General features: G+C 38.9%; 1 protein-coding gene across 1 annotated transcript; it reads right to left on the reverse strand.

The window, feature by feature from the left end:
• Positions 772 to 3,470, reverse strand: LOC109226692 (geraniol 8-hydroxylase-like). Its single transcript, XM_019391520.1, has 3 exons — positions 2,761 to 3,470; positions 2,195 to 2,479; positions 772 to 1,460 (listed from the first exon to the last, which is right to left on the reverse strand). The coding sequence occupies exons 1-3, from the start codon at positions 3,346 to 3,348 to the stop codon at positions 855 to 857; spliced, it is 1,479 nt and encodes a 492-aa protein (XP_019247065.1). The 5' UTR covers positions 3,349 to 3,470; the 3' UTR covers positions 772 to 854.

Genomic DNA, 19,329 nt, shown 5'->3' on the forward strand with positions numbered 1-19,329 from the left:
TCCTCTATAATAAAAATAGGTGAATTATTAATTCAAACGCAAGTTAGGAATATAAATATGATAATAATGAGATCACGAAAAATTGGATAACTATAAGGGCATATAGATATTATTAGAGGCGAATCCACATTGTAATTTAGAGTTCACATGAACCCAATATTATTTTTGCAAAACCCTGTATATATTAAGAAATTTACCAAATATATATGAATATTTGAATGTGAATTCATATATTATTATATATTAACTTGATATCGTTGCAGAAACTTAATAATTTAAATTCTGAATTCGCTTATGGCTATTTTACCAAAGACTTTCTTGGTACTTTTTTATTTATATTTTTAAATATATAACGTATAGTCATAGATGTTCTACAAAGATACTCAATTGGCATAGTTTCTAAAGCTTCTTGTGTTTCATTATTATGTGAAGAAAAAAAAAAGGGGAGAAAGAGAACTAGGCAAGAATTCAAACAAAACAACATATATAAGAGTGTAATGTACATAAGTCTTTTTTTCATTTCCCACCCGGTGTTCGGTACGTATATTGGAGCCTGATTAAATTCGGATTCGCACCGGGAAGTCCTACATTAGGGGGTAAAGCGTTTCCTAACAAAGACGACTCCATACTCAGGGCTCCAACTCGAGACCTCTGGTTAAGAATGAAGGAGTACTTGTCACTCCAGCACAACCATTATTGGTATGTACATAGGTCTTTGACATTTGAACATTGCTACATTTATGAGGAAAATGATGTTGCACAACAATCTCCTCTTCTAATCATCATAACCTTCTTATTTTACTGTAATAATCACAAGAAATATTGTATTTAAAGTAATAATACAATACGATACTCTAAATCGGGGATGGGATAGCCCGCAAAGGATGGGCTTTCGCTAAGGTGATACCAAACTTCTCCTCCATATCTAAGTCTTTTGGTGCAATTCCTGGCTCGAGCTTCCAAGTGAAGGAGTTCAATAGCGAGCCCAGCATTACCGGAACCATTCTCAATGCCAGTGGCAAGCCAGGGCATATTCTTCGACCAGCACCAAATGGAATCAATTCAAAATCTTGCCCTCGCATATCCAAATTCGAACTCCAAAACCTCTCAGGTTTAAACACTAAAGGGTCCTCCCAAGAAGTAGAATCTCGGCCAATTGCCCACGCGTTGACTAGTACCTGTGACCCCTTCGGGATGATATAGTCACACAATTCAACATCCTGATCCACTTTGCGCGGGACTAAGAACGGGACCGGCGGGTGCATCCTTAAGGTTTCTTTGATAATGCATTGCAAGTAAGGAAGTTGGGAAACATCAGCTTCTTCTACTATTTTTCCTTTTCCAATGACTTTTGCAAGTTCAGCTTGTGCTTTTTCCATTATTTCAGGTTGTCTAATTATTTCTGCCATTGCCCATTCTAATGTGCTTGTTGTTGTATCAGTCCCCGCACCAAATAGGTCCTGTAACATTTGTACCTCAAAATATATAACAGCTTATTTATAGCCTACTAATTAGGAATAGATAGTGTAAAATTAAAGTGTCTTTTGATTGGTGAATACAATATAATGCAAGAGGAAAGAGCAATATAGCCATCAATATTTTCAATAGAAAAAAACATAAATTACAGAAATAGAAAGAAATAGTCTGACATATACAATAAATAAATTAAAGCATCTTAAACAATAACATTACGGATTCTCTTTCTTTACCCGATGAATACAACTTCCTATGCATGGTAAATGATTAATATCGAAAATCGATAAACAAATCAAGATCATAGTCAATCCAACGGTTCAAATACGTAATAAGCCCGATTCCTTTTTCAATCTCTAAATTAGAGGATATATAAGGTCGAATATATATATATATATATATATATATATATATATATATATATATATATATATATATATATATATATTACTAGCCGACAGTCATATGCATACTTGAAAACGTCTAAAATGTAAAATAGTTATATCAGGAAGATCTATACACAAATAGTCTGCCAAATTTATTGTCTACTTTTTCTAACCGATATGCATAAATTATAGATCGATAGACTATCTTTTATTTTAGAAGTGATGAAAAATCTTTAAGTTTCTTTAATGCTACATAGAGAGATATTATTTTAAAATCATTTTAATTTATGATGGTAATCAAAGATAAAGCAGAGATAAATGAGAAGAGAACGAACCAGGAACATGGACTTGATGTGATTATGATTGATCTCTTGAGTGTTTTCTTCGCTGATATTCAGAAAATCTTCCAAAACATCACTCTTTGCACTGCTAAATCTACTCTTTTCCCTTAATCGCTCATTGATCAAACCATCAAAAAGTTTCATCAACTTACCAAAATGAAATGTTGCACGACGCCTTATACCTTGAGGATCAATCATTTCAAGTATAGGGAAAAAATCCACTAGGTTAGGCTTTCCAACCTCAGCCATAATGCCCCAAATCACATCCTTAAGCTCAACCTATAAATCCAAAAAATATAGTTAATGCATCCAGTGGCGAAACCAGTAATTTTTTCAAGGGTGAAGTGAAAAAAATTCCCCGGTAAAGGGTGTTTAATACATGTTATATACTCCTAAAACCTAATTATATTTTACTTATATACATAATGTAATATTTCGACGAAGGGTGGTCAATTCTGAACACCCTTGATAGGCTGTAGCTTTGCCCCTGAATGAGCCGTTCAGTACACATAAAGTCAAAACGAGGGGTCGGGTTGTTACAAGTTATTGATCAGCATTACCTTTGAATCCGAAAAGGGGTCAGCCAAGTCCTTAGAGAAAAGGGTGCTTGATAACAAATTGAGAGAAGTCTTGAAAGCAACTTGACCTATATCCACAACTTCACCTTCTTGACTACATTTTGCACAATAAGCAAGCAATTCTTTCACCTTTTGAGATCTTAAATGTTGATTTGCATCAAGCCTATTGGAAGAGAGGAGGTTGGTGTTCAAGATTCGTCGAAGCGTTCGCCATTGAGGACAAACAGGAAGCCATGCTACAGAAAATTTGTAATGGTTATGTGCTTGAAGAGCATTAGGAATAAATCTAGTTGAAAATGCTTGATCTTGATTTTTAAGAACTTGTTTTGCCATGGTTGAAGAAGAAATGACAATTGTAGTAATTTGGCCAAGTTTTAAACTCATAATTGGACCATAGATTTTTGCAAGATTGGCTAGTGATATATGAGGTTTTTGACCTAATAAGTGAAGATTTCCAATAATTGGCCATGGTGTTGGCCCTGGTGGAAGTTTTTTGCTGCATATTTTGGCTAGAATATAAAGAAAACTCAAGGCAAAAATTGATCCCAACACAAGTGTATAGTAATCCATTATGCCCCTCTCACAGTACCCTTTCTTCAACTTTGAAAAATGGAAATTAAAGATGCTTTAATTTCCTCTTCTGTCGGTAATAAAGTAGAGGTGTGTGTGTTTGATTTGGATCGTGCATTTAATAATCAGAAAACTGAAAATGGACAAGTCAGTCACCACCCCCTCGTTGCTAACAACTTTTATACAATACATAACTACTACCCTCTATATCAAATTATCTGTCGTGTTTCTCCTTAAGAAATACTTAATTAGGAGGAGGGTTTGACTGTTTTATTCTTACTTATATCTTAAGATACAATCTCTTTTCATTGAATACTTATTCTATTTATGTGTTATCTCTATCTTCGGGAACAATTGTAATAGTCACACCTCCTTTTTTACACACCTACCCCGAAGGATAATGTATAAGGGAGTTTTTCCATTTAAAGTGACATTATTCGAAATGGGATTATTTATTTATTTTTAGAGTCGCCACTTGGGATAGGATGGCTTTTGGTGTCCCAAGTCACCGGTTTAACTTGAATCCCAAATCGAGGAAAACTTCGACTTCCCAGTTGGAGTCTGCGAACCAGAAATTCTGAATAAGGAATTCTGTTGACCCGAGGGAAGGTGTTAGGCACCCCCGGATCCCGTGGTTCTAGCACGGTCGCTTAAATTATTATAATTGGCATATTTTCTGATTTTAATACATGTTCAACCTATAGTGCAATTTCAAATTATTTATCGCTTTTATTTAATTTTAAGGAAAGTTGCAACGTTATTAAAACATGCCTCGAATCACGTCACATAAATGCACCCGTGACTTTTGACATATTCTAATATCGTTGGGATTTAGATTTGGGTCACATAAATGCGCACCCGAGTTTAGGAAAGTAGCTTTGTTAAAATGCGCGCCTAAAGCAACTAGCGTGTTGATATCTTTGTGGGAGGCCATGGGAATTCACTAAATAGCACGTCCCGAGTTCTAAGTATTCTTTATGAAGTAATTAAAGAGGGCCACGCAATTTTGTGATTTTTATTTGGCGCGGCGTACCTCAATTTTATTTTTTAAAGGATATTCGACTAAAGCTTGAAATCCATGAACTATTATTATCTAGCATGGTTTAACTCTTATTTTAATTAAAAGGTTAAAATAATTAACATTAAACTATTACTCAAACTCTAATTAATTGTTTGTGGTCAGGCTAATTGTCCTAACAAGAATGACTAGGCCCAGCAAATAGCATTTAATAAGAAAAGCAAGTTCGAGCCCCCCAAATCAGGCCCAAATTTCAAACAACAACAACTGCCATTGCTGAAGTTTTTAATTCGGATCTACTACCTGAAGTTGGAGCTCAATAGTTGGGCTTGTAACTGGCCCAGCAGAGGCCCCACACTTTATTCAAACAATCTGTCCGGTTTTGGCCCAAAATGAGCCCAAACCAATATTGACTTTAAATTGGACCTCACAACACTGATCAGTTTTGTAACAAATGAACAATTTAACTTCGCTCACATCAGACACTTGCTCATTCTAAAATTCAAATTTCATATTCATATTCAGATCATGTTTAAGCTAACGAGTTACTACTCTCATTTCTGAAATTCAACAACAAACTAAAGTGATTAACATTTCCAAACCAAAGGAGACGCATGTTTTAACATTAATGTGAGCATATAAGTTGATTCTGGACTCAGTTTCAAACTAACATTTTATTCCAAATTTAACATCTAAACTAATTTGATGACAAAATCAGAACTAAACTATGCTAAAGCTAATAATACCAAACAGGATGCACATATGATCCTGATATAGTCCAACAGTCCAATTATTACAACTAATGCAATGTCCAAATCATATAATTCTCACATTCCAATGGAGCTTAAGTTCAGCACTTAAAGAGACATATTTACGAGTAAACTAAGGATACATCTATATGAATTCAACACGAATCAGATAACATGAGTGTGATTAATAGGAAAATGTGTAACAATTCATAATCTCTTCAATCCTGGTCAAATATGTTCTGATTCATACTTCCATATCATTTAGAGACCAAGGCAATACCTGGAAATTAGAACCAAAAATAAGAAGATCGAAGGTCAGCCAGGCAACAACAAAGTAACAGGTGCAATTTCAGCAAAATCCCAGCAAGTCCAATGCAAAATTCAGGAGTTGAGATGCAGCAAACACCAAAAATAAGGTTCAATTGAGCAAAGGACCCAGCTGAACTTAAGACCAGACTTTGATGATTCAAATTGACTCTTAACAGGTGAATTCCACCTAGTTTCAGCACTTGGAAGTGAATTTAAACTGCTGAAACTTGATGAAGCAGTAGATCTGGTGGATTTCTAGGCTATTTTTGTTGATTTTTTCAGGATTTTTGTTTTGAACTCTAAGATCTAAACTCTATATACTTAAACTCTCAAACTCTGCAGAAACTTTTGTTGATTTCAGTATTCCCTCTCAAACTTTCAAATGTCAAATTTTCTGATTTTCAAAACTTGGATTTCAAATTTTCAGATCTCTAAAACTTGTTATGCAAGGCAGGGTACATTGCCTTTTATAGGCAAAGATTAGGGTACTTTTCAGATTTTATTTTGCTTTTAAGTCCCTCATTTTGTGACTTCTTTATCAAGCTAGCATCTGAAAATTAAACAAAGGCCCTTGCTAGAAACTTCTAGGGATTTCTTAGACAATTAGGGAAAGATTCCCTGGACCCCTATTCCCCAATTTACCCTTAGGCAAATTGCTATTTACCCTTTAGCCCTTCCCTTGAGACCCCCTAAGTTTTTAATTATTCAATCCCCCCCTTAAAGTACTGAATGTCTACAAACCTGAACAAACAGAGAACATTCTAGCTAATGCCTTCAAAATGGATCAAAAGCAAATAAAAATGCAAAAATGAGAGTGCACCTAAACAGCTGTGAACCATATTGAATCCTAAGAACCCTAGATGCCTAAAATACATGGTAGACAATCAACGACTAACAAATTAAAAATGTACATTAAAACTTAGAAATCAACAGCAGCAAAGATACAAATCTCCTGAACTACGGATTAAACTAACAAACTGAATAAGACGGAACGACCTTAAAATGAAGAAAAACAAATTTCAGAACACAAAATACCTGAAAAGAGAAAAGAAGAACAAAATCAGACTAGGAGACTTACCAGAAATAGGATTCCGAAGGAGAAACTGGACCTAGGCTCTCATAGGTTGGTCGACTCCGGACACGGTTGAAAAACGGATTTGAGACAATGAAACAGACCCACATGAATCCCTTGCTCCAATTGAAAGCAAAAGACTCATGCGGGTATGGCCCATTTGGAAAACAGTAGGACCCTAGGCTTCGTCTTCTTCCTACTCCAACCCTTGTTTTGAAATTTCTCAATATGAAGGGGATTTTAAGGAAATCCCCAGGATTGAGAGACGAAGGGAACGAAGATATGTTTGGGGAGGTTTTGGGCGAATTAGGGTTCCGAGCCAAATTTCGATCCAAAATTCGAACCATTTGGGAGGGATTCGAAGGTTATCAGTCATGGATTCAGAAAGAGAAGGGTGAGGAGGCCATGGGGTGTAAAAATGGTGGCGATTGGAGACTCGCCGCTGCCGTGGGCGATTTCCGGCGGCGGCAGACAGCGGAGACGGTAGGGAGTCAATGGCGGCTAGGGTTTCTCTAGGGTTTGGGGGTTGAGAGACGGGAGGCGAGAGGGGGTAGGGGGGCACGTTTGGACACTTTTATACTTAGACACCCTAGCTTCAGGACCGTCCGATCAAGAAACCTCGACGGTCCTGATCTAATCCCACGAAGCGACGTCGTTTGGGTTGTGGGGGGCTGGACCGGACTGGGTAATTTGGGCTGGGTTGAAGGTTTTTTGGACGGGTTCAAGGGTAATTTAAACTGGCTGGTGAATTGTAGCTGGTACTGGCCCAACAATTTGGATGATGATTAATGCAATCAAATCCTAGGACCTAATTAATACTAATTAAACCTAAATGATGATTAATGCAATTAATTAAAACAAATTAAAGGAAAACTAACCAAATTCAAAGCTAAAAGTCAATTTTTGTGATTTTTGTATTTTTGTAAAACTATAATTACTAATTAATCTAATATATGTAAAATTAAATCCTAAATGCAAATACAATATTTTTATATTTTTATGAATTATCTAAATTAAACATGCACACACAAATGCAAACACACACAAAAATTATGCAATTAAATCCTAAAAATCAAATAATTAAAAGAAAAATCCTAAATCTAAGAATTCTGTAGGAGTAATTCATGCGAGGCAAAAATCACGTGCTCACAGCTGCCCCTCTTTGCTCGGAGACACGAAGGGTTTTCGGGCAAAGAAAAATGAGCAAACATGAGAGATTTTTGCCTGCTTGGCACTCCATGAGAAGCTGTTTTGAAAACCGTCTGACCGAACCCTGCTTCAAAGGTTGCCTACATATCCTTATCTATAAAGGAATCAGGTCAGTGTAGTTCTGGAAGTTTTGGTAGCTGGGACTACCGGGAGCTGTAATTTCACTATTGTTGCTGCTGCTACTGCTTGTTGACCTCCTTATTACACCAAAAGGAAAATCAAAGCTAAGCTAGCTATGCCTATCAACTATGAGTTACAAGATTCCTATCTATAAATCTCTAGAAGCTTGATCTTGAGTCTTAGCTGATTTTGCTGTGGACTCCGATCTGAATCTTGATGCTCGCAAGTTGTAGGTGTTGTTTCTTTCTGCAGCATTGGGTCAAAGCAGGATTGGCGGAGCTTATGCCTTCAATCAAATTTTGAGCAATCTGCACCTTTGTTTGCTTTCAACATTTGAGTTCATTTCTTTTTGTTCTTTTCTTCTTTTCTTGATTATGGATTGAGGCTAATTCCATCGGTCATCTCGCACCCTATGTCTTGAGGTCAACCTGCTTAAGATACCAAAACAAACAAACGAACGAAATTTTCTCCCCCAGTTTTCACTAGGAAAATTTCGTGAGTTAGTTGTGACACATATCTAAGCAATGAAATCAGGACTGTGTATCCTTGTGAATGAATCCAGGTTATGCTGGAAAATGACCGGGTTATGCCGGAAAAAGAAAAAATGGGGCCTCGGGTTATGCCGGGACGGAAAGAAAAGGGCTCCTTGGGTTATGCCAGGGAGATCCTCGGGTTATGCCGGGATTTGGAAAGAAAAAAGCCCCTTGGGTTATGCCAGGGGGATCCACGGGTCATGCCGGGATTTGGAAAGAAAAAAGCTCCTTGGGTTATGCCAGGGGGATCCACGGGTTATGCCGGGATTTGGAAAGAAAAAGCTCCTTGGGTTATGCCAGGGAGGTCCACGGGTTATGCCGGGATATCTAGGGAATGAGGCCCTATGCTATCATGGTTTTTTTTCTTTTTGGATTTTCATTTTCACTTCTTTTTCTTCTTTCTTTCTTCTTCTTTCTTTTCTTCTTTTTGTTTTCTCTTTTTATTTAGTAAAACGCATGAAAGAATTTGGGGGAAACTTCCTTTTTGGTCGGTTCCCTGCTGCAAAGCTGTTTCAGCGCGTGCGCATTTCTTTTCCCTTTTGGATTGCACCTGCTTCTTGCATGGTTGCTTTGAATTAGTCCTGTTTTAACTTTCAACAAAGAACAATTTGTTAGTTTGAAACAGTGGTTGGTTTTGTGGCCTTGACCATCTCGATTGCTTGATCCCGGCCCAATTTCCGTTGAGAATTTTGTTGCTTGCTGGTTTTGAGGGTGAATCTCTTTTCAAACCGAAAGGACTCAACTTTCAGGATTTCATGATGACTCGCCCATGTGGGCTCTGGCCTTTTCACTTTATTCTGCTCTTAGGACCTTTGTCCTTGACCCTTTTTTTTTCTCTTTCAATAGCTTGATTTCAAAGCATCTGCCAACACGGTCAGTCGGGATTGACTTGATGCACCCGCTGAGGCTGGGTACCTTTCTTTAGCTTTTGTTTGGGAGAGCCCTGTAAAGCCAAACCTGCCACCTTTTCTTTGTAACAGTTTCGGAATCAGCGTTAGACCGAAAGGGATTCAAGGAAAAAGTAAGCAAGAAGATGAATTTAAAGAGAAGCGTCCCTTTCGGGGGAACGAGAAGGACTTATCTGGGGGTGCATGCAAGCTTCAAATAAACATGACATGCTCCTTGGACTGGATGCCCGACCCGCACAAACTTTCCAGCTTCTCATGAACTCAATGAACCGTGTCTCAAAATCAGGGAACCTTGCCAGGACTCTTTTAGTGATGAGATGTCTTCTTTTCGGCCAACCGCGCCCTTTGCGGGTTTTCGCTAATCGACCTCTCTCATTTCTCTTTTCACCGTCGCCCGATAGTGCTCTTTACGAGTTTTCACTAAGCGGACTCTCTCATTTTCAATTTCTCTACTCACCGTCGCCTTATGGTGCCCGTAGGTTTTCACCGATAAGACTCTCTCATTTTATTTTTCTCAATTTGATTGCATCAGATTCCAACAATGATGTTTTCAATTCCCATGCCTTTGTCAATTGATCGGAAGGACTTGGACAAGGTTTTTGGGTAAAAAGAATCTTGGATGGAATTTACAACTTTGGAACCGTTTTGGTGGGCTCAATGACGAGCCATTATATCATCTGCCCCAGTTTCATTTTTTGGGGAATTGGGATTTTTGTTTTGGTGTGACTGAACCCCAGAGAGAGGCTGCCTACGTATCCTTTTAGAATCAAGTCAGACGTAGTTCAGGGAAACATTTGGTTTTGTTGTTTTCTGTTTTTGTTTTCTTTTCTTTTTCTTTTCATCATCATTTTTTTTCTTTCTTTTTTCTTTTTTTTTTCTTTTCTTTTTCAATAATACTTTCGGGTTCCAAAGAGGGTAGCCAAAGAAGAGTAACCGGCTCAACTGGGTTTGTGAAGGGTTGATAATGTTTAGATAGCGGGAAGGAAAGCCTTCGTCATCTCAACTGCGCAAAGTCATCATCGTAGAAGGTCTAGACATAGTACCTTTTTACCGCATCCGCATTTATAGCTACTTCGGGATCATTTCCTTCGATGTCTCCCAGATACAATGCTCCTCTCGGCAATATCTTTCGGATGATGTATGGACCCTTCCAATTAGGAGCAAATTTTCCTTTGGCTTCTTGGTGATGAGGGAGAATGCGTCTTAACACGAGTTGTCCCACTTCAAAATTCCTTGGACGCACCTTCTTGTTGTAGGCGCGGGCTATTCTTTGTTGGTACAACTGCTCGGATGTGCCCTGAGTACAGCACACTCTTTTGTGGTAGTGTATGGACCTTTCCAACCCGCGAACCAATTTTCCTTCCATTGTTCCAATTCTTTGTTTTATTTCCTCAAAGGTTACCTTCTTTGCATTTCGACGCTTGATTCATTATTTCGAAATCTGACAGCATTTTGGAATCTAGGCATGAAGTCCGCAAGCATGTCATGTTATTTAAAACTGCATTGTTAGATCTAGAGAGAAGAAATGAAGGAGAAAAATAGCAAAATCAGAAAGGATAAAGAAAAATGAACGATGAAATATTGATTTCATTTCTTGGAATTTTGAAGATAACAGGGTTCACGTTCGGGAACTTAAAGACAAGCAACTAAAGAAACATCCGAGTTACACCCTGGAATAACTCGGGATGTAGAAAAAGTGGTAGGACAGGTCTACCGGGACTCCCGCCTGATCGGGAATGGCGTAGCCTTCCAGTTTTGCAGTTTGGCGCTTGGTCCCATATACAGCACCTCAGCGGTGCTGGAGCCCTCTCCCAGCTGAACCATGTGGGTTTCGTATAATATCTTTCTCATTGCCCCACATATCCCTTCAATCTCTTCGGCCGTAAAGGCCTCATCCTCTTCTTCTTCATTGTATTTTGTCTTAACAAAGGTCTCGTACAGATGTGGCAAGACCCACCCTTCTTTCTTTCTCTCATCAGCACATTGTACATCTTCTGGGCCAGGCCGGAAACCGATTCCGAAGAACTTTTCAGTTGTAGGCAGATCCGCGGGCTTAGATATCCCTTGCAGAGCTTTTCCAAGACCCTTGCCCGGCCTGAAACCGTGTCTAATCATCTCCTTAGCCACCATAATCGAAGCATTGGACGGGAAAGGTTGGGGACAAGGACTTCCTTCTTCGTACTGATCCGCCACCACAATTTCAAAAGCTTGATAAACAATATGTTCACTTCCTTCCCTTGCTTCCAAACATGGGATAGATGGGTCCCGATAAATGGACTGCTCGTCTTCTCCGTGGACCACAATTTCCTGATCATCATACTCGAATTTCACCATCTGGTGTAGGGTGGAGGGCACAGCTCCTGCAGCATGGATCCAGGGCCTTCCCAGAAGAAAATTGTAAGATGTATCCATGTCCAATACCTGGAAAGTCACCTCGAAATCCACCGGGCCTATGGTTAATATCAAATCAATTTCACCGATGGTATCCCTCTTAATGCCATCAAAAGCTCTCACACAAATGTTATTAGGACGAATCCTTCCCGTCCCGATTTCCATTCTTTGCAATGTGGAGAGTGGGCAGATGTCAATTCCCGAGCCTCCATCCACCATGACTCGCTTGACATAATAACCTTCACACTTGACAGTCAGATGCAAGGCTTTGTTGTGAGTTGCGCCTTCCGGAGGCAAGTCATTTTTACTAAAAGAGAGTTGATTAACGGCGAAGAACCTTTCTGCCATCCTCTCGAGCTGTTCGACAGAAGTTTCAATTGGCACATACGCCTCATTCAGAGTTTTCATTAAGATCTTCTGATGTTCGGAGGATTTCGTCACCAATGATAGCAGGGACACTTGTTCAGGATATTTCCTCAATTGATCCACAGTTTCATAATCAGGCATCTTCATTTTCTGGAAGAAGGCTTCTTCTTCCTCAGCACTCACTGGCTTCTTGGACGGAAAGCGCTTTCGTGTGGCATTGTTTACCTCCTGTACATTTGAATATTTCTCAATAGAGGTTTTCCCTGGAAGTTCTCCCAAAATTTCTTTGCCCTTGTATGTAACCAATGTTTGCTGATAGTTCCATGGCACCGCAGAGGGGTCTGTCATTGGCTTCTGTGATACGCGTCCAATAACCACGAGGCGGCTTAATTGTCCCCCGTTCCACATAAGCTCTTTTTGGCACATACATTTGCATTTCCCTTTTTATTTCAAACTTCCTTGGAGCACTAACAACTAGTGGTTTTTCTTGGCGTCCTCGCAGAACATAGAGAATTCCATTCTTAGGAGGTTCCATCTCTGCTTTTGTTTCAGGTTTCTTCTCAGGCTCAATTTTGACACTTTTATTCTTCTTCTCCCCTTTCTCTTACTTCAGGGGTACCTTGGGCTTCTTTTCTGCGTCAGCAATAGCAATTATGGCTTTTAAGGCCGGATCAAACTCCTTGTCTTCACAAATCATCCCGATTACCGGCCCATTGTTGTGAGCGGGCAATGGATTGTTGGTCACATTCGGGGCTTCTTCATCCCTCAATACTATTTTTCCTTGTTCTATCAAGTCTTCCACGGCTTTATTAAACGTCCAACAGTTATCAGTACTATGCCCCTCAGCTCCTGAGTGATAAGCGCATCGGACACCCCGCTGATAGGAAGGCGATTCTGGGTTTTGCCTGTTTGGAGGTATGGGCTGCAGCAGACCCATTTGAACAAGCTTCGGAAACAGACTGGAGTAGGATTCACCGATTGGTGTAAAATTTGGCCTCCTGGGTGGTTCACGAGGACGGGAATTATTTTGTGGAGGACGGGGGTTAGAGTGGTTTTGGTGAGGAGGCTGGTTTCTTTGAAATGGAGCTTGGTTTCTATTGGCATGTGGCTGCGGCCGAGCAAAAGGTTGAGCATTCATGACCGCATACGGTTGAGGAGCATAAGCCATGTCATGATGAGGGTAGTAATGTTGAGGGGTTCTTTCGGAAAACACAGGTCTAGGAGCACGGTATCTTCTTGCCCCTGATGCTGCCATAACCGTTTCTTCTTTCTTATTACCTTTGGCCATTTCTCCAGACCCGCCTTGGATGGCTTGGGAGGTTGCCCTAATGGCCGATTGACTCAAAATTCTTCCTGTCTTCAGACCATTCTCCACCATTTCACCAATCTTAATCGCCTCTGCAAAAGGTTTGCCCATGGCTGACATCATGTTCTGAAAATAGTCCGCTTCCTGGGCCTGAAGAAATACAGTGACCATTTCCACTTCGTCCATTGGTGGTTTCACCCTCGACGCTTGCTCACGCCACTTAATAGTATATTCCCTGAAACTTTCTGAGGGCTTCTTTTTCAAATTCGCCAAGGAGTTCCTGTCTGGCGCAATGTCTATGTTGTATTGAAACTGCCTTACAAAATCTCTGGCAAGATCGTCCCAAATGTGCCATCGTGAGACATCTTGGTCCATATACCATTCCGAGGCGATGCCTACCAGGCTTTCTCCAAAGTAAGCCATTAACAACTCCTCTTTTCCGCCAGCACCGCGTAATTGATTGCAGTACTTCTTAAGGTGAGCAATGGGGTCGCCATGCCTATCGTATTTCTCAAACTTCGGGGTTTTGAATCCCATAGGCAGATACACGTGAGGGAACATGCACAGATCAGTATATGATACACTCTTCTGCCCACTCAAACCTTGCATGTTCTTCAAGCTCTGCTCAAGGCTCCTCATTCTCTTTGCCATCTCATCTTGTTCAGGAGCTTTGGGAGTTTTATCTTGCCCTGGTGTAAGCTCAAATGGTGTTGGTTGAGGGTAAGTGTATGTGGGATGTTGAGGAGGATCCACTGGAAAGACAGGGTTTTGGAAGGTGAAAGCTGAGGGATCAAAGGCGGGCCTTGGCAGTAAGGGTTGTGTTGTAGCAGAGCATGGTGGAGCAGTGAAGATGTTAGGAGCTGCTCCTGCTGGGAACACTTGGGGGCGGACCTCAGAAGGTGTTCCGACGAAGTGAGCGGTCATGGTAGGTTGTCCCAACGGAGTATGAGGGTGCTGATGGGGATATTGGAGGTACCCCCAGATCTAGGGAATAGTTCAGGAAATCCAGGGATGGCGCTTGGAGGCTCCCACATCTCCATGAGTCGGAGACGTAGTATCCGGTTCTCTTCAGCTGTGACGGACTCAGATGTCGGGATCCCCGAGATGAGGCTGTCCTCAGAGATGGGGACTGCGGGCAAAGTCATTTCTGCAGACATTTCCACACTTCCTTTCGATCTGGTAAAGTATTGATGCGATGCTAGCTTACCACAACCAACCACCGTTTCTAAAAGCTAGACTGGAATTGACAGCAACACACGGTTAGTTTGAGACAAGTAACAGATAGGTAATCGCACATTGGGGAGTGATGCACCTATACAGTTAAACGGATGTCTACATGTTTGCACTGGTTGCATGCGTCATCCCGGCTTTTCTTTTTTTCCTATTTTCACTCTTTGTTTTTCTTGCTTTTCTTTCTCTTTTTGTTTTTCTCTCATTTTTCTTTTCCCTCTGTTTTTCATTTTCTGCTTTTCCCTTTTCTTTTTCCATGGTTTTTCTCTCAATTCCTCATTTTCTCTTCCTGCGTTTATTTCTCTCTTGTTTTTCTTTTATTTCCTTCCCTCGTATTTTCTTCCTGTTTTTTTTTCTTTTTATTTTCTTAGGGTTACGGTCGAATCTTATGGAGATTGCCTACATATCATGACCCCGCATGAATCAGACCAAGCGTACTTCGTGCAAATAAGGTAAAGAAACTAACTCTTTTTTTGAATTTTTGAAAGAAATGCTTTAGAAGGAAAAAGGGAAATATTTTGATTTTGATTTTTGATTTTGATAATTCTTTTGAATTTTTGAAAGAAAGATTTCTGAACATTTCTTTTCTTTTCATTGGAACTTTGGGAATTTTTAGAAGTAAAAAGAAATATTTTTATTTGAATTTTTATTTGTTTTCTCTTTTTCTAAAGAAAAAAGAAAAGTATATTTTTTTGGATTTTGGAAGTTGCCTCTTAATTTTCGAAAGAGGGACTTTTTTTTTAAGAAAATATTTTGAATTTCTGAGCTTTTATTTATTTACAAAAGATCTTCTAAAAAAAAGCAAAAATATTTTTTTAGACTTCAATTTTCCAAATTTTTTTTATTGACACTTATGAAAGAAAGACATCTAAGAAGTATTTTTTTTTGGATTTTTGTTTCTGATTTTTTTTGGATTTTTTTTTGGAAAAATACTTCAAAATGAAGGAAACCCGTATTTTTGGATTTTGATTTTTGTTGATTTTTCTTTTTTCGTATGAAAGACCTTAGAAAGAAGGAAACCATTTTTGAGTTTTAAAACCTTCTTCTTTTTTTTTGAATTTTCTAAGGAAAGATTTCTAAAGAAGGAACTAAAGGAAAATATTTTTTGGATTTTTGAAAATTGGGGTCGGAACCGATGAGGTTTGCCTACGTATCTCACATCCGGTGAGAATCAGACCCGCGTAGTTCGGTCAGATTTGCCAAAAACTATTTTGAACAACAATTTTCTTTTTTTTTCAAATATTTTTCTTTGTCCTTTTTTCATTCGGCAGCATTTCGGTACTATTTGGGCATTGGTTTTTTCTTAAATGGTCACCCTCACTTAGTCCTAACACTGCTTATTTTTTCTCAATTTTCACTCATATAGTCAAGCCGATCAACATGCAAAGCCGAGCAAATAAATGCGCAAGTAGCACGTAAGATGCATCAAGATGGTCAATTCATTTCCGGTCACCTGTCCTAGACGGACCCAACCCCTGTGTTGAGTCCCCTAAGTCAAATGCACATGATGCAAACAAACGTCCTACTAGGGATCCGGCATGAGGTCGAGTTATTCTAGGTTCCAAACCTGAGTATATGTTCTAGACTGTGTACCCGAGAGGACAACTCGAGTCGACGAGGGGGCTACGTACCGGGAACCAAAAGGCCATCCGACTTAGTAACATGTCCGGCCTCTTTCTTATTTTAAGGTATTGACACTAACAGAATAGAGAGTCTCAACCAGTGAGCACATCCCCGGAGATGAGAAGAGAAGGGTTTCGTAACAATTTTATATATACAATTCAGACAATATCAAAGCGGTAAAACATTTAGCACATATAGCATGGAACATGTAGAAAAATCAGATAAAGCCAAATATAACAATTATACGAAGCTCGAATTCTTGAACCCTGAATCGAAATTCTGGATTCGTATCCCCAGCAGAGTCGCCAGAGCTGTCACACCTCCTTTTTTACACACCTACCCCGAAAGATAATGTATAAGGGAGTTTTTCAATTTAAAGTGACATTATTCGAAATGGGATTATTTATTTATTTTTAGAGTCGCCACTTGGGATAGGATTGGCTTTTGGTGTCCCAAGTCACCGGTTTAACTTGAATCCCAAATCGAGGAAAACTTCGACTTCCCAGTTGGAGTCTGCGAACCAGAAATTCTGAATAAGGAATTATGTTGACCCGAGGGAAGGTGTTAGGCACCCCCGGATCCCGTGGTTCTAGCACGGTCTCTTAAATTATTATAATTGGCATATTTTCTGATTTTAATACATGTTTCAACCTATAGTGCAATTTTAAATTATTTATCGCTTTTATTTAATTTTTAGGAAAGTTGCAACGTTATTAAAACATGCCTCGAATCACGTCACATAAATGCACCCGTGACTTTTGACATATTCTAATATCGTTGGAATTTGGATTTGGGTCACATAAATGCTCACCCGAGTTTAGGAAAGTAGCTTTGTTAAAATGCGCGCCTAAAGCAACTAGCGTGTTGATATCTTTGTGGGAGGCCATGGGAATTCACTAAATAGCACGTCCCGAGTTCTAAGTATTCTTTATGAAGTAATTAAAGAGGGCCACGCAATTTTGTGATTTTTATTTGGCGCGGCGCACCTCAATTTTATTTTTTAAAGGATATTCGACTAAAGCTTGAAATCCATGAACTATTATTATCTAGCATGGTTTAACTCCTATTTTAATTAAAAGGTTAAAATAATTAACATTAAACTATTACTCAAACTCTAATTAATTGTCTATGGTCAGGTTAATTGTCCTAACAAGAATGACTAGGCCCAGCAAATAGCATTTAATAAGAAAAGCAAGTTCGAGCCCCCCAAATCAGGCCCAAATTTCAAACAACAACAACTGTCATTGCTGAAGTTTTTAATTCGGATCTACTACCTGAAGTTGGAGCTCAATAGTTGGGCTTGTAACTGGCCCAGCAGAGGCCCCACACTTTATTCAAACAATCTGTCCGGTTTTGGCCCAAAATGAGCCCAAATCAATATTGACTTTAAATTGGACCTCACAACACTGATCAGTTTTGTAACAAATGAACAATTTAACTTCGCTCACATCAGACACTTGCTCATTTTAAAATTCAAATTTCATATTCATATTCAGATCATGTTTAAGCTAACGAGTTACTACTCTCATTTCTGAAATTCAACAACAAACTAAAGTGATTAACATTTCCAAACCAAAGGAGACGCCTGTTTTAACATTAATGTGAGCATACAAGCTGATTCTGGACTCAGTTTCAAACTAACATTTTATTCCAAATTTAACATCTAAACTAATTTGATGACAAAATCAGAACTAAACTATGCTAAAGCTAATAATACCAAACAGGATGCTCATATGATCCTGAAACAGTCCAACAGTCCAATTATTACAACTAATGCAATGTCCAAATCATATAATTCTCACATTCCAATGGAGCTTAAGTTCGGCACTTAAAGAGACATATTTATGAGTAAACTAAGGATACATCTATACGAATTCAACACGAATCAGATAACAGGAGTCTGATTAACAGGAAAATGTGTAACAATTCATAATCTCTTCAATCCTGGTCAAATATGTTCTGATTCATACTTCCACATCATTTAGAGACCAAGGCAATACCTGGAAATTAGAACCAAAAATAAGAAGATCGAAGGTCAACCAGGCAGCAACAAAGTAACAGGTGCAATTTCAGCAAAATCCCAGCAAGTCCAATGCAAAATTCAGGAGTTGAGATGCAGCAAACACCAAAAATAAGGTTCAATTGAGCAAAGGACCCAGCTGAACTTAAGACCAGACTTTGATGATTCAAATTGACTCTTAACAGGTGAATTCCACCTAGTTTCAGCACTTGGAAGTGAATTTAAACTGCTGAAACTTGATGAACCAGTAGATCTGGTGGATTTCTAGGCTATTTTTGTTGATTTTTCAGGATTTTTGTTTTTAACTCTAAGATCTAAACTCTATATACTTAAACTCTCAAATTCTGCAGAAACTTTTGTTGATTTTCAGTATTCCCTCTCAAACTTTCAAATTTCAAATTTTCTGATTTTCAAAACTTGGATTTCAAATTTTCAGATCTCTAAAACTTGTTCTGCGAGGCAGGGTACACTGCCTTTTATAGGCAAAGATTAGGGCACTTTTCAGATTTTATTTTGCCTTTAAGTCCCTCATTTTGTGACTTCTTTATCAAGCTAGCATCTGAAAATTAAACAAAGGCCCTTGCTAGAAACTTCTAGGTATTTCTTAGACAATTAGGGAAAGATTCCCTGAACCCGTATTCTCCAATTTACCCTTAGGCAAACTGCTATTTACCCTTTAGCCCTTCCCTTGAGACCCCCTAAGTTTCTAATTATTCAATCCCCCCCTTAAAGTACTGAATGTCTACAAACATGAACAAACAGAGAACATTCTAGCTAATGCCTTCAAAATGGATCAAAAGCAAATAAAAATGCAAAAATGAGAGTGCACCTAAACAGCTGTGAACCATATTGAATCCTAAGAACCCTAGATGCCTAAAATACATGGTAGACAATCAACGACTAACAAATTAAAAATGAACATTAAAACTTAGAAATCAACAGCAGCAAAGATACAAATCTCCCGAACTACGGATTAAACTAACAAACTGAATAAGACGGAACGACCTTAAAATGAAGAAAAACAAATTTCAGTACACAAAATAACTGAAAAGAGAAGAGAAGAACAAAATCAGACTAGGAGACTTACCAGAAATAGGATTCCGAAGGAGAAACTGGACCTAGGCTCT

This window comes from Nicotiana attenuata, chromosome 6, assembly GCF_001879085.1.
Source record: "Nicotiana attenuata strain UT chromosome 6, NIATTr2, whole genome shotgun sequence".
NCBI classification, from domain to species: Eukaryota; Viridiplantae; Streptophyta; class Magnoliopsida; order Solanales; family Solanaceae; genus Nicotiana; species Nicotiana attenuata.

Coding starts and splice junctions, on each gene's coding strand:
- LOC109226692 (XM_019391520.1), bottom strand. CDS start 3,348: ATGGATTACTATACACTTGTGTTGGGATCAATTTTTGCCTTGAGTTTT. Junction 2,480..2,760: donor ACCCCTTTTCGGATTCAAAG/GTAATGCTGATC, acceptor TTGGATTTATAG/GTTGAGCTTAAGGATGTGAT. Junction 1,461..2,194: donor ACATCAAGTCCATGTTCCTG/GTTCGTTCTCTT, acceptor CAAATGTTACAG/GACCTATTTGGTGCGGGGAC.